The 12,497-nt window shown below is 47.6% G+C and overlaps 1 protein-coding gene across 3 annotated transcripts in view; it reads left to right on the top strand.

The window, feature by feature from the left end:
• The window catches only part of DPYSL2 (dihydropyrimidinase like 2), a 98,698-nt gene that overhangs the window by 63,002 nt on the left and 23,199 nt on the right, over positions 1–12,497 (top strand). For all 3 annotated transcript variants that reach the window (XM_066593506.1, XM_066593507.1, XM_066593508.1), the window contains exons 2-4: positions 465–553; positions 6,929–7,113; positions 10,670–10,834. In XM_066593506.1, the coding sequence (XP_066449603.1) occupies positions 465–553; positions 6,929–7,113; positions 10,670–10,834 (439 nt within the window). The remainder of the gene's footprint in view (positions 1–464; positions 554–6,928; positions 7,114–10,669; positions 10,835–12,497) is intronic.

Here is a 12,497-nt window from a genome sequence, read left to right as displayed (position 1 = left end):
TTTCAGACCCTATTTTTCCAATCACCCAAAAAGGCAGCTGCCGTTTTCTTGCTACCTAATGCACTACTCTCTGATTGGTCAGTTCTGATCACATGTGCAGTCTAACACTACCAATGCACTGTGTGGATTAGGTAGTCTGAAGATTGCGGTGGCTATTTTCGACTGCTGAAAATGGGACCCAGAACTGGTGGAATGGAGGGATTGCAGATAAGAACAAGTACAGGTAATATAGATGACTGGGGAAGGCAATGGCAAACCACCCTGCAAAAACATTCAGTCATGACTCGCTGCTGGCACCAGGGGACTTTACCTTACTATGGCATGGAATTAAAGTCCGGGACCAAGCTGTATACATTTATGGCGCTTAGTCCTCATCGGGTTAAGCTATGGAAATGTTCATGAGCTAGTTGTATACTAATGCTGTAAGGAGAAGAATTCTCACCCATCTTTGTCTCCTTTTTCAGAGTGACCGACTTCTTATAAAAGGCGGTAAAATCGTTAACGATGACCAGTCGTTCCACGCTGACATTTACATGGAGGATGGGCTGATTAAGTAAGTAGAACATTACTGTCGGCCATCATGTCATCGTTGTTATATACAATTCATCAGTCCAATTCTAGAACATAGAAAGGATAACTGTCGGCCCCTTTGTTTCCAGAGGCCGGACCCCCACCGGTTATAGAGTGTTACAATACAGTATCAACAGGATATAGTGGCGGTTTATAAGATGGAATACCCCTTTAAGGGATCTGAATATACAGGAGGACACCCAAGGGACTTTCAGAAGCCGTCTATAGCCGTCCATCAGTATACAAGGGCTCCACAGAAACTACCTATCCAGGGGCAAATACAAGATTTTTTTTTTCATGTGAGTGATCGTTCATTGGTGGACACAACTTTGACCGTAGGTATAGCTGCTGCCTCTAGGAGGCGGACACTAAGCAGTGTTAGCTCCTCCCACTAGCTATATCCTTCCTGTAGGCACCAAGCTAACCAGTAAACTAGTAGGAGCAGCCAGGTACAGTACACAAAACTATAGGTCAGGATAGCACTATGTGCCACAACAGAGGGAGCGCTCCAACAAAGAGGGATATTAACACCCGACTGGGTGGGTGCTGTCCCCCCAATGAACGAGACAGTAAGTACAAAAATGTTGTTTTCTCGTCCGTATCAGTGGGGGAAACTGCTTTGACCGTAGGATGTTCCAGAGTCGGCCCTCGGGGAAGGGAAGGTATATCATGCGGATAAACCTATAGCCATCTGCAAAACTCCCCAACCGAGGGAGGCGTCCGCAGATGCAACCGTACGCACCTCGAAGAACATGAAAAGGTGTGCAATGAAGTCCAAGTAGCGACCTTACACACCTGCGTAGCTGAGGCCCCATTACTAACCGCCCACGAAGCATCTAATGCCCTAGTAGAATGCACCATACCGTGAAATGGAGGTGACCTGCCCTTGGTGCGATACGCCTCTACCACTGCGGATTGTATCCAGTGAGAGTTGACAGCTTTGGAAGCCACAAGGTGACGCCTCGGGCCATCCAGGGTTATGAACAGTTCAGTGTCTGAAAGGGGCCATGTGCGATAGATAGGTCCGCAAGGCTGGCACTAGATTCACTGAGTGACCGACACGTTCTCTCGGATGAACTGCGCCAGGCGGAAGGAAGCATGACAAACCTATTACTGTGTAAAGCCGACACCACGTAAGGTAGAAAGTAGGAAATGGGACGTAGTACCACCTTGTCATGATGCATGATGGTACCGCAGGAGGGTAACAAGCCGGGGAGCGAGCTGCCAGCCAGAGCTCACTCAAACCGGAGCTGTTCTGTGGAGCGACACAAGTTGCTGGACTTTTAAGTGGATCCCAACGCTTGCAGCATAGTACCACAAGTCCCAGCACACCCCGCTGATGAAGCTGGCTGTGAGGGGCAAGCCTTCGGTGAAATAGGAAGCCCAGACCAGTAGGAGCGCTGACCATCCAGGGTTTGGCTTTGGTCAGACTTGAACCTGCAACTCCAACAACAGAGCCACCACACCTGATTGCCCAATACAGGTGAGCTGAATGATGGGAGGAGAGATAAAAACCATCCTTGTGGCGTGCCCCACGAGAGCGGCCTTAACAGGCCAGTAGCTGGGGACTTAATTAGGCATGGCTGGCATCCCAAACAGGTGCAGCACAGTAGACTGTGGTCGTATGCCCATCGGATTTGGGACACTAACCCTAGTGATGCATGAGCGAAAATGCCTAACGCGACGAACCCAGGCGTCCACCGGCAGCATGCTCCACGACTCCAGCAGTGATCTACCGCCCCAGAGCGCCTGCCTTTAGTGAAGAAGGGAGTGCTCTGGTGGGAAGAAAGGGAGAGACACTATAGCTGGCGGGCCACAATCAAGTTAATGCTCGGACGTGCCTCCTTTTCTTTTGAGGTTGGGGCTGACAACAGACTGGTTTACTCGGATCTATTCGCTCTCCTCGGCGGGGTAACTGGGAGAGTCCTTCCTCCCTGCATTCCCGAATCCAAACACTACTTGAAGACCGGCAATGAAGAGGTCTGCCTCCTACTAAGCAAAACTGGTTAGCTTGGTGCCAGCAGGGGGTATAGTTAGTAGGAGGAGTAACACGTTTTTGGCTTGGTCTGCCTCCTAGTGGCAGTAGCTATACCTACGGTTTTCGACTGTCCCCCAATGATGTGGATGAGAAAGAGATCTGTCCAGCTTCGCAGGAGGCCGTGTGTGTGGAGCTGGTTGCTCCAGCGCTAAAATACCGCAACGGAATTTGGTTTAAAACTATTTAGCACAAGAAGCAAATAATTTCTGACTGTAAGGCTACATTCACACAGGCTGCGCGATATCGTGCTTGTCAACTAGCATCTTACCCACGGATGCAAGGCGGTTTTCAACGTTTCTATGAAATTCTGATCCTCATGCGCAGGTTCCACGCACGTCAGAGGACCGGCCCATGCTTCCCATTGATTTCAATAGGATTGAAATTGCACTTGCATGCGCATCACACATTATGCAACGTCTTTCAGGTCCCATTGTAAACAATGGGCTGAGGGTAACGCAAAAAAATAGGACATCCAGCAAATTTTTTTATTTTATTTTACCGCGCAGCATCGCTGCATTGCTCATGTATATGACTCCGTTCAAAAGAATGCAGATCATATTCGTGCGCGTTTTGGGATCGTGTGCGTCTAGCCTCAAGGATAAGGATAAATTGAAACAAAAAAGCAAGCTGAAATTTGGGGTGAGCCGCTCCTCGGACCCATAAATAGTGACCGACCTCTGAGCATTCTAAACACGACAGCGGACGGATGGCTCAATGACTTACCTTTGGCGCAACATCAGCGGGTTTAGTAATGTTGTTCCCCGAGAGGAGTGTGTCCGAGGCTCGCAGCTCGGTTTGGAACGGATGGATTGGTTGCCCTGTTACTTAGTCTCCATGTTCCCGGGACTTGACCCCTCTAGATTTGGGGTTACCATTAGGCAGCAGCTCCTCCTGAAGTGGGTGAACCCGAGGGATAAATCTGAAGTGCCTGTGACATGGTGACCCCCAAAATACCACATGCCGTTCAATCATGTACATCTTTGTGTAGCAGCCGACGGCGGCCATTTTGGATGTTTTCTGTAAGGCTGTTCGTATGGTAAAACACTGCTTATCCAGCGCAGCATTCTACCGGCGTATTGTTGCGTTTTTCGCCTGCCGTGACAGTGAATCTCACGCACGCTGTCATGCACAAACTATGTACCCATAGAGAACAATAGAAGACGCTACGTTGTTTTTTACGCGTGTTGTGCGCAGTGAATATACGCAAGTGGGAGTGGAACAGCGAATATCAATGTATTTGAATTGCAGCAATTTACCGCGCAAAATACGCAATTCAATTACTCTCGTGTGTGAGCCCGGCCGAACATAATAAGGGCGAACTCACACGGACATTTGTGAGCCGTAACAAAATGGCTGATTATTCGTGTGACTGTTTTTGCAATTTTCATACTTTTTTTGCAATTTTCACGCTCAATTTTCATCTGTTTTACATTAATTTTTCACGCACATCAAAGGAAACCCCGTGTAAATGTCCGGGCGCTGCAGGTTCTCTGGTTTTTATGGTCCCTTGGTTACATGCTGGTTGCGAATTCACCTCATATTTATTTTACGCACCCATTGACTTCAATGGGAGATTTTTTGTTAGAAAATCAGATAAAAATAGGACATGCTTCATTTTTACTTACCCTCGTAAAAAACCTCCGGTGTGAAATATCCCCGATCAAATCAGTTTAATTTATATGCCATTTTGGTCCGAAAAATTTTGCAGGGAATCGTTCGCTCATGTGAATCCAGCCTAAAGCTAACGTAACACGGGCAAGTGCGACATCGGTCTGTAAATCATGGCCCGATATTGCGCTCGCCACTGCGATTTTCCCCGCGAATGCGAGGAGTTTTGTCCCATAACTACGGGGTAGAATCGCACAGAATGCACCGAGCACGTGGTTGAAAACAATGGGCGATGCGAGGGCACTCCCGAAGATAGGACATGCCGCAGTGCGAAAAAAGAAACGCTTATGAGTATTACCCTATTTAAAAGAATGGGGTTATATCCATGCGACATTTGTGTCATCGGGTCCAACCCCCTGCTCATTGCAGGATTCACTAAGTCATCCCAGATAGATATTTGTCCAGCCTTCCATTGAAGGAGAACTCCCCACCTCTCATGGCAACCTGTTCCACTCATTAATCACCCTCACTGTTTGAAAGTTTTTTTCTAATATCTAATCTGTGACTCCTCCCTTTCAGTTTCATCCCATTGCTTCTAGTCTTTCCTTGTACAAATGAGAATAGGGCTGATCCCTCTGCACTGTGACAAACCTTCAGATATTTGTAGACAGAACTGGACAAAGTTTTCCAGATGAGGTCTGACTAAGGAAGAGTAGAGGGGGATAATTACCTCATGTGATCTAGACTCTATGCTTCTCCTAATACATCCCAGAATTGTGTTTGCCTTTTTGGCTGCTGCATCACATTGTTGACTCATGTTCAGTCTATGATCTATTAGTATACCCAGTTCTTTTTCACATGTGCTGCTTAGCCGAATTCTTAACATTCTGTATGTGCTTTTTTTCATTTTTCGTGCACAGATGTAGGACTTTGTATTTCTTGTTAAATACTATATATACTATATCCATCACATTTCTCTGATCTACCCAGTCGGTGATTCTGTCACAGAAGAAAATTAGATTAGTCTGACATGACTTGTTTGTTACAAACCCATGCTGGCTCTGGTTAATTACTCCATTTTCATCCAAGTACTTGCATACATGCTGTTTAATAATTTGTTCAAAGATCTTTCCCAGTATAGAAGTCAGGCTCACAGGCCTATAGTTTCCTGGATCTACCTTCTTCCCTTTTTTGAAGCTAGGGACAACATTTGCCCTTTTCCAATCTGCTGGGTCTTCTCCAGTTCTCCAGGAATTTTCAAATATTAGAGCGAGTGGCTCAGCAATTACCTCCGCTACTTCCTTTAGTATCCTAGGATGTAATTCACCTGGACCTTGAGACTTAAATTCATTTAAGTTAGCTAAGTGTTCCCTCACCACCTCTCTGCTTACAGATAGCCTGCATTCTTTTATTCCCCCAATAGCACAGGGAAGATCAGTTGATGTTCCATTTACTTTCTCAAAGAAAACAGATACAAAATAGGAATTTTTAAGTTCGGCCTTCTCAACATCATTCTTAACCAATTCACCATTTTCATCTTGTAAGCATACAATAGCATCTTTGCCTTTTTTTTTTTTGCTTTTGACATACCCCCACAATTCATTTTGACTGAGTGTGTGTGTATTTAGTCTGTCTTTTGTGCTTTTGTGTTCAAGGCCGCTGTCTTTTTACCTGCTGTCTTCTGGCATCATGTGTAAAATTGCAGTGAATACACATTTAACTGCATATTTGCTGCATTTTTATGCGGTCCCATAGACTTTAATGAGTGATTTTGGTCCGTGATATGGATCCTGATAAGGACCAACATAGGACATGATGTGTTTTGTTTTCATGCGATTGGTCAGTACATGAAAGAAACGCTCATCCGAATGCTCCAATGTAAATCATTGGGGTCTATTCTGTCCGTATTAAATCCGCAAAAAATACCTCCGTGTAAATGGGCCCTAAAGCTCACTTTTTAACTTCTTGTTTTGTCTTGATACAGTCAGAAATGATTTGTTTGTTAGCTGATTTGTCTTATCTTGGTCCTCATCAGTTATTTTAGCGTTGGCGCACACACCCGCATGTCTCTTTTGCCCCTGGATAGGTATTTCTGTGGACACCCAGGATAGTTTGCATCTCTATAGACTTCCTTCTCTTTTTAGGATTTTATATTGATGCTCTGTCTTTAGGATACGCCATTAAAGGGGTTGTCCAGTACTAAACTATTTCTGGCCTATCCTTTTATAATAGTAGATCTGTGGAAGTCCACCCATTGTGATGTGATCTCCACTAAACAACTGTTCGCCAGGTGTGCGCACTCATGCACTGAGCTAATCTGTGCAGGAAGCAGACAGCTCCGTTCCCACTGTAGTGGCCAGGCTTGGTATTGCAGGCCATTCACTTCAATAGGAACTTTGCCTGTAATACCAAGCATTGCCACTACTGTGGGAACGGCGCTGTTTGCTTCCTGCAGAAAGTAGCTCAGTGCACAAGCACACTGGTGCAGCAAGCAGCTAATCGGCATGGTTCCTGGGCAGCAGACCCCTGCTGATCTATTACTGCTAGGCTAAGGATAGGTCATCAATAATTTTACAACTTGACAACCCCTTTAATATGTGGATCACAACAGAGGCAACAGCGCTGTCCATGCTTCACACAAATTCGTGTATCATGGTGTAGATATGGCCGTAGTCTCACTGATTCTGAGCTTTTCTTATGACTCGCTTACAGGCAAATCGGTGAGAATCTCATTGTGCCGGGGGGTGTGAAGACCATCGAGGCTCATGGCAGGATGGTACTACCCGGGGGCATTGATGTCCACACCTGCTTCCAGAAACCGTGCAATGGGATGGTGTCTGCTGATGACTTCTTCCAGGGAACCAAAGCCTCGTTGGCTGGTGGCACCACCATGATCAGTGAGTGGGCATTTGTGGCTTGTCTGACCCCTTAACCCTTTGGAGACAATTTTCACACTTTTGACATAAACAAAATGTAACCCGAGTCATAACCTAATATATCTCTGTGCGGAGTGCAGACAGCTGGCACACTGTTAGATCTCCACTTAGCGCTGTACACTTTCGGGCACCTTCATGCAATTTTGCATCAAGACGTAATGTCTTCTGTCCCAGCATAGACTCAGCCGAAATGTGAATACACAATGGTAATATGAAGTGCCTGCCATACTGTGACAGCAAGGGGACCCCATAGCAGTGTCCTCCAACACTATGACGGTGACTGTCACAGGACCCCCATAAGAGACATCCACAAGACCCTCTTAACCGTGACATCCAAAAGATACCCATAACCGTGACATCCACAAGACCCTCATAACCGTGACATCCAAAAGATCTCCATTAGGGCTCCTCCACACCTGCGTTTTTTTTCACGTGATATCGCTGCGTTTTTTCACACGATTGTCAATGGGACTTTCTAATGTTAAAAACACATCGCACAAAATTTGCAAAGCACCAACTTGCGATGCGTTTTTAACATTAGAAAGTCCCATTGACAATCGCGTGAAAAAACCACATTGATATCGCGTGCAAAAAACACGCAAGAAAAGCGCAAGCGTGCAGGAGCCCTAACAGTGACATTCACAGTAACCCCATAACATTGACATCTACAAGACCACCATTACAGTGACAGCAAGAGTACCCCTATAGCAATCGCATTCACAGGACCCCCGTAGCAATGACCTCAAAATGATCCCCATAAAACTGACAGAAGAACCCCATAACATTGATATCAAGAGAATCTCCATAACAGTGTTAATCACAGAAAACCCAATAACGTTGACATCCACAAGATCCCCATAACAGAGACCACAAGAGGACCTCCATAACAGAGACCACAAGAGGACCTCCATAACAGAGACCACAAGAGGACCTCCATAACAGAGACCACAAGAGGACCTCCATAACAGAGACCACAAGAGGACCCCCATAACAGAGACCACAAGAGGACCCCCATAACAGAGACCACAAGAGGACCCCCATAACAGAGACCACAAGAGGACCCCCATAACAGAGACCACAAGGGGACCCCCATAACAGAGACCACAAGGGGACCCCCATAACAGAGACCACAAGGGGACCCCCATAACAGAGACCACAAGGGGACCCCCATAACAGAGACCACAAGGGGACCCCCATAACAGAGACCACAAGGGGACCCCCATAACAGAGACCACAAGGGGACCTCCATAACAGAGACCACAAGAGGACCCCCATAACAGAGGCCACAAGAGGACCCCCATAACAGAGGCCACAAGAGGACCCCCATAACAGAGACCACAAGAGGACCCCCATAACAGAGACCACAAGGGGACCCCCATAACAGAGACCACAAGGGGACCTCGATAACAGAGACCACAAGAGGACCTCCATAACAGAGACCACAAGAGGACCCCCATAACAGAGACCACAAGAGGACCCCCATAACAGGGACCACAAGAGGACCCCCATAACAGAGACTACAAGAGGACCCCCATAACAGAGGCCACAAGAGGACCCCCATAACAGAGGCCACAAGAGGACCCCCATAACAGAGGCCACAAGAGGACCCCCATAACAGAGGCCACAAGAGGACCCCGATAACAGAGACCACAAGAGGACCTCCATAACAGAGACCACAAGAGGACCTCCATAACAGAGACCACAAGAGGACCCCCATAACAGAGGCCACAAGAGGACCCCCATAACAGAGGCCACAAGAGGACCCCGATAACAGAGACCACAAGAGGACCTCCATAACAGAGACCACAAGAGGACCTCCATAACAGAGACCACAAGAGGACCTCCATAACAGAGACCACAAGAGGACCTCCATAACAGAGACCACAAGAGGACCTCCATAACAGAGACCACAAGGGGACCTCGATAACAGAGACCACAAGGGGACCTCGATAACAGAGACCACAAGGGGACCTCGATAACAGAGACCACAAGGGGACCTCGATAACAGAGACCACAAGGGGACCTCGATAACAGAGACCACAAGGGGACCTCGATAACAGAGACCACAAGAGGACCTCGATAACAGAGACCACAAGGGGACCTGGATAAAATATGCAGCAAAATAATCGCCATAACAGAATCACCCACACGCCGCTTTCACATTGGCGACAAAATTGCGAAATTTTCTCGCAATGTGACAGTGGTATAAGTTGTATGTGTGTGAAGACCATGGTTTCCTATGGGTTCCTTCACATTAGTGATGTTTTGTAGTCTGCTACATTGCAAGGAAAAAATTAAATGTCTGTGATTGGTTCATCGAGCACTGCAGTGACTGGCTGAGCCGTTGCGCTCAAGAACCAATCAGAATCAGCGCTTCCTGGAGGCGGGATTAATGAACCCCCTGACCAGGAAGTGGCGGCTGAAGACTGCAGACAAGTGTTCCGGAGCTTCGGCAGGAGAAGTACGGCGGAGCAGACAGCACCTGTTAGGCAATGTATTGGTTTTTTTATTTTTTTTTAAATCCAGCTAGGGCTTATTTTTGGGATAGGGCTTATAAATCTGCACCAAAATCTGCAGCAAATTAGCGAAGTGTGAATGCAACCCAACAGGCGACGGCTTCTTATAGCAGCGACCTCCACAGAACACACATAACAGTGATTTTTCGGTTTTTCAAGTGTAAATAGCGAGGTGTTCCGGTTTTCTGAGAATTTTTTCATCTTCATTTTTTAAATCAGCGTACTCGAGTACATGAAATGTGCCTTTCATTCAGACAAAAAAGGTCTCTGACACTACAGGCTAATCCAAAAGACTCCAATAACAGTAACTTCAAGAGACCCCCTAAATACAATTAAATCCAAAGGACCCCAATAACTTTGACATACTCAAGACCCCCTTTACAATGTCTGTTAAGAGGACCCCTGGCTAGTGACAGCCACAGGTCACCCATAACAGTGAGTGCCGCAGGATCGTACAGTGACACCCCCAGGACCCCCATAAAAATGACTGCAAGAAAACTCTTAAATATACTGACAGCCAGGGGATCCTCAAAACAGTGACCTCCCCAAGACCCCCTTAACAGTAACACCAAAGGACCCTCCCTCATGACATTGACATCCTCAAGTACCCCATAACAATGACTGCAAGAGTGACTCCTAAATATAGTGACAGCCATAGGACCCCCCCCCCCCCATAACCGTGCTGACCACAGGACCCCCATAACAGTGCTGACCACAAGACCCCCCCCCATAACAGTGCTGACCACAGGACCCCCATAACAGTGCTGACCACAAGACCCCCCGTAACAGTGCTGACCACAGGACCCCCATAACGGTGCTGACCACAAGACCCCCATAACTGTGACCGCAAGAGGAACTACAAACCAGATCGTCCGCCATCTTGGCCGCTTCTTCTGCAGGTGGCAGTGACCGATTTGCTGGCCGGAGATGCTGTGACTCGGCTCTCCAAGATGAGGTTCTGCAGGATCTGCGTCTCACCTCCTTCCCCGTTTCTCTTTCAGTTGACCACGTGGTGCCGGAGCCGGGCACCAGCCTGCTTAGTGCTTTTGACCAGTGGCGAGAGTGGGCGGACAGCAAGACCTGTTGTGACTACTCCTTGCACATGGACATCACGGAGTGGCACAAGGGCGTTCAGGAGGAAATGGAAGCTCTGGTGAAAGATCACGGTACGTTGTAGTATGTACACCTCAGTGCCTTCATCGGAAGAGCCACGGGCGAGATGGGTGCCACCCAACGTGGTGCCGTGACCTATAATTGCAAGTTTATCACCAGGTCACCATAGTGGCCAACTTTTTCATTCGCAATATAGTTCATCTGCTATGGGCACTGCTGGTGATGCGACTACTAAGAGTAGGGCTACTATATGCATCCTGTTGGTGATGAGTATTTCTGCGGATGGGCACTGCTGGCAGATGGGGACCAGTATAAAAGCAGTATTGGAGATGCTACTACCATAAGAGCACTGATTCAGTACTTTTTGATATGGTTACTGTGTTGGCACTGCCAAAGCTGGGGCTAGTATAAAGTAATTGCAAATACAATGGGGAGGGTGTAATATGGGCACACTGTGTGTTATTGGGCACAACAGAAGATGGCTCTGCTAAAAGGGCACTGCTGGGAATAGGACTATATTATGGGCACCATGGATGATGGGAGTACTATATGGACATTGTTGCTGCTGGGTCTATTTTATGAGTACTACCGGTACTGGTGGTTGGGCTACCTTGTGGGCACTGCTGGGGCTAGGGGTACACCATGGAGAATAGTAGAACTACTGCACTGCTCAAAAACATGAAGGGAACACTTAAGGGGGTATTCCAGCGATTTAAATTGAAAGTTATCTGCTTCAAAAGGTGATAACTAGAGATGAGCGAGTATACTCGCTAAAGGCAATTGCTCGAGCGAGCATTGCCCTTAGCGAGTACCTGCCTGCTCGAGACGAAAGGTTCGGGTGCCGGTGCGGGGGAGCGGTGAGTAGTGGCAGTCAGCAGGAGGAAGCGGGGGGGGGGGGGGGGGGGAGAGGGAGAGAGAGATCTCCCCTCCGTTCCGCCCCGCTCTCCCCCGCAGCTCCCTGCCCGCCGCCGGCACCCGGTACTCGCTAAGGGCAATGCTCACTCGAGCAATTGTCTTTAGCGAGTATACTCGCTCATCACTAGCGATAACATATCATTGTATGATAGAATCATATAACATGAGCTGCAGAGATATTATTTCCCCTTCCAGCAACCTCATTGGTTGCTTGGCTTGTCTGATTCAACCTGATTGGTTGTGCCGAACTTGAGTGTAATATAGATATATGCCTCCCTGGCAGCCATTTAAAATAACAATGTGGAAATCTAATGCCGGCTGTGACACAGCGGTGGCAGAGGTCGGCAGGAGATGGAGTTCAGTTTAATGAATTAGATGGACTTTTGGAATAATGCCCATAAGTGGAAACATTAGGGAGATTTTGAAAATTTTGCCCGGTTTCTGGGATAGCCCTTTAAGCATCACTGTATAACTCCAAGTTATACTGGTGTCTTTGTCACTACCGGTACATGAGGTGCTACCTGCAGCGCAGTCAGGTTGTACCGGTAGTCCTGCTCCTCCCAGGATGGCACATACATACATGCCAGAACAAGAGGGTTTACTGTGTCTGCCAGTGCAGTCATAGGACCATGGAGGACATACCCGGATACGGGCTGTTACATGAGCTGGACGGGCCGTAGAAGGGCATCAGCCCAACATGAAGACCCGGAGGAGCGCTGCCAGAGCCCTACAAGATGACCTCCAGCGGCTCCTGGTCTGCAGATTACTGACCAGACTTCTTATGGAGAGCATGTAAAGGTG

This window comes from Eleutherodactylus coqui, chromosome 2 (assembly GCF_035609145.1).
Source record: "Eleutherodactylus coqui strain aEleCoq1 chromosome 2, aEleCoq1.hap1, whole genome shotgun sequence".
Lineage (NCBI taxonomy): Eukaryota > Metazoa > Chordata > Amphibia > Anura > Eleutherodactylidae > Eleutherodactylus > Eleutherodactylus coqui.
This window is presented reverse-complemented; position numbering and strand designations above follow the sequence as displayed.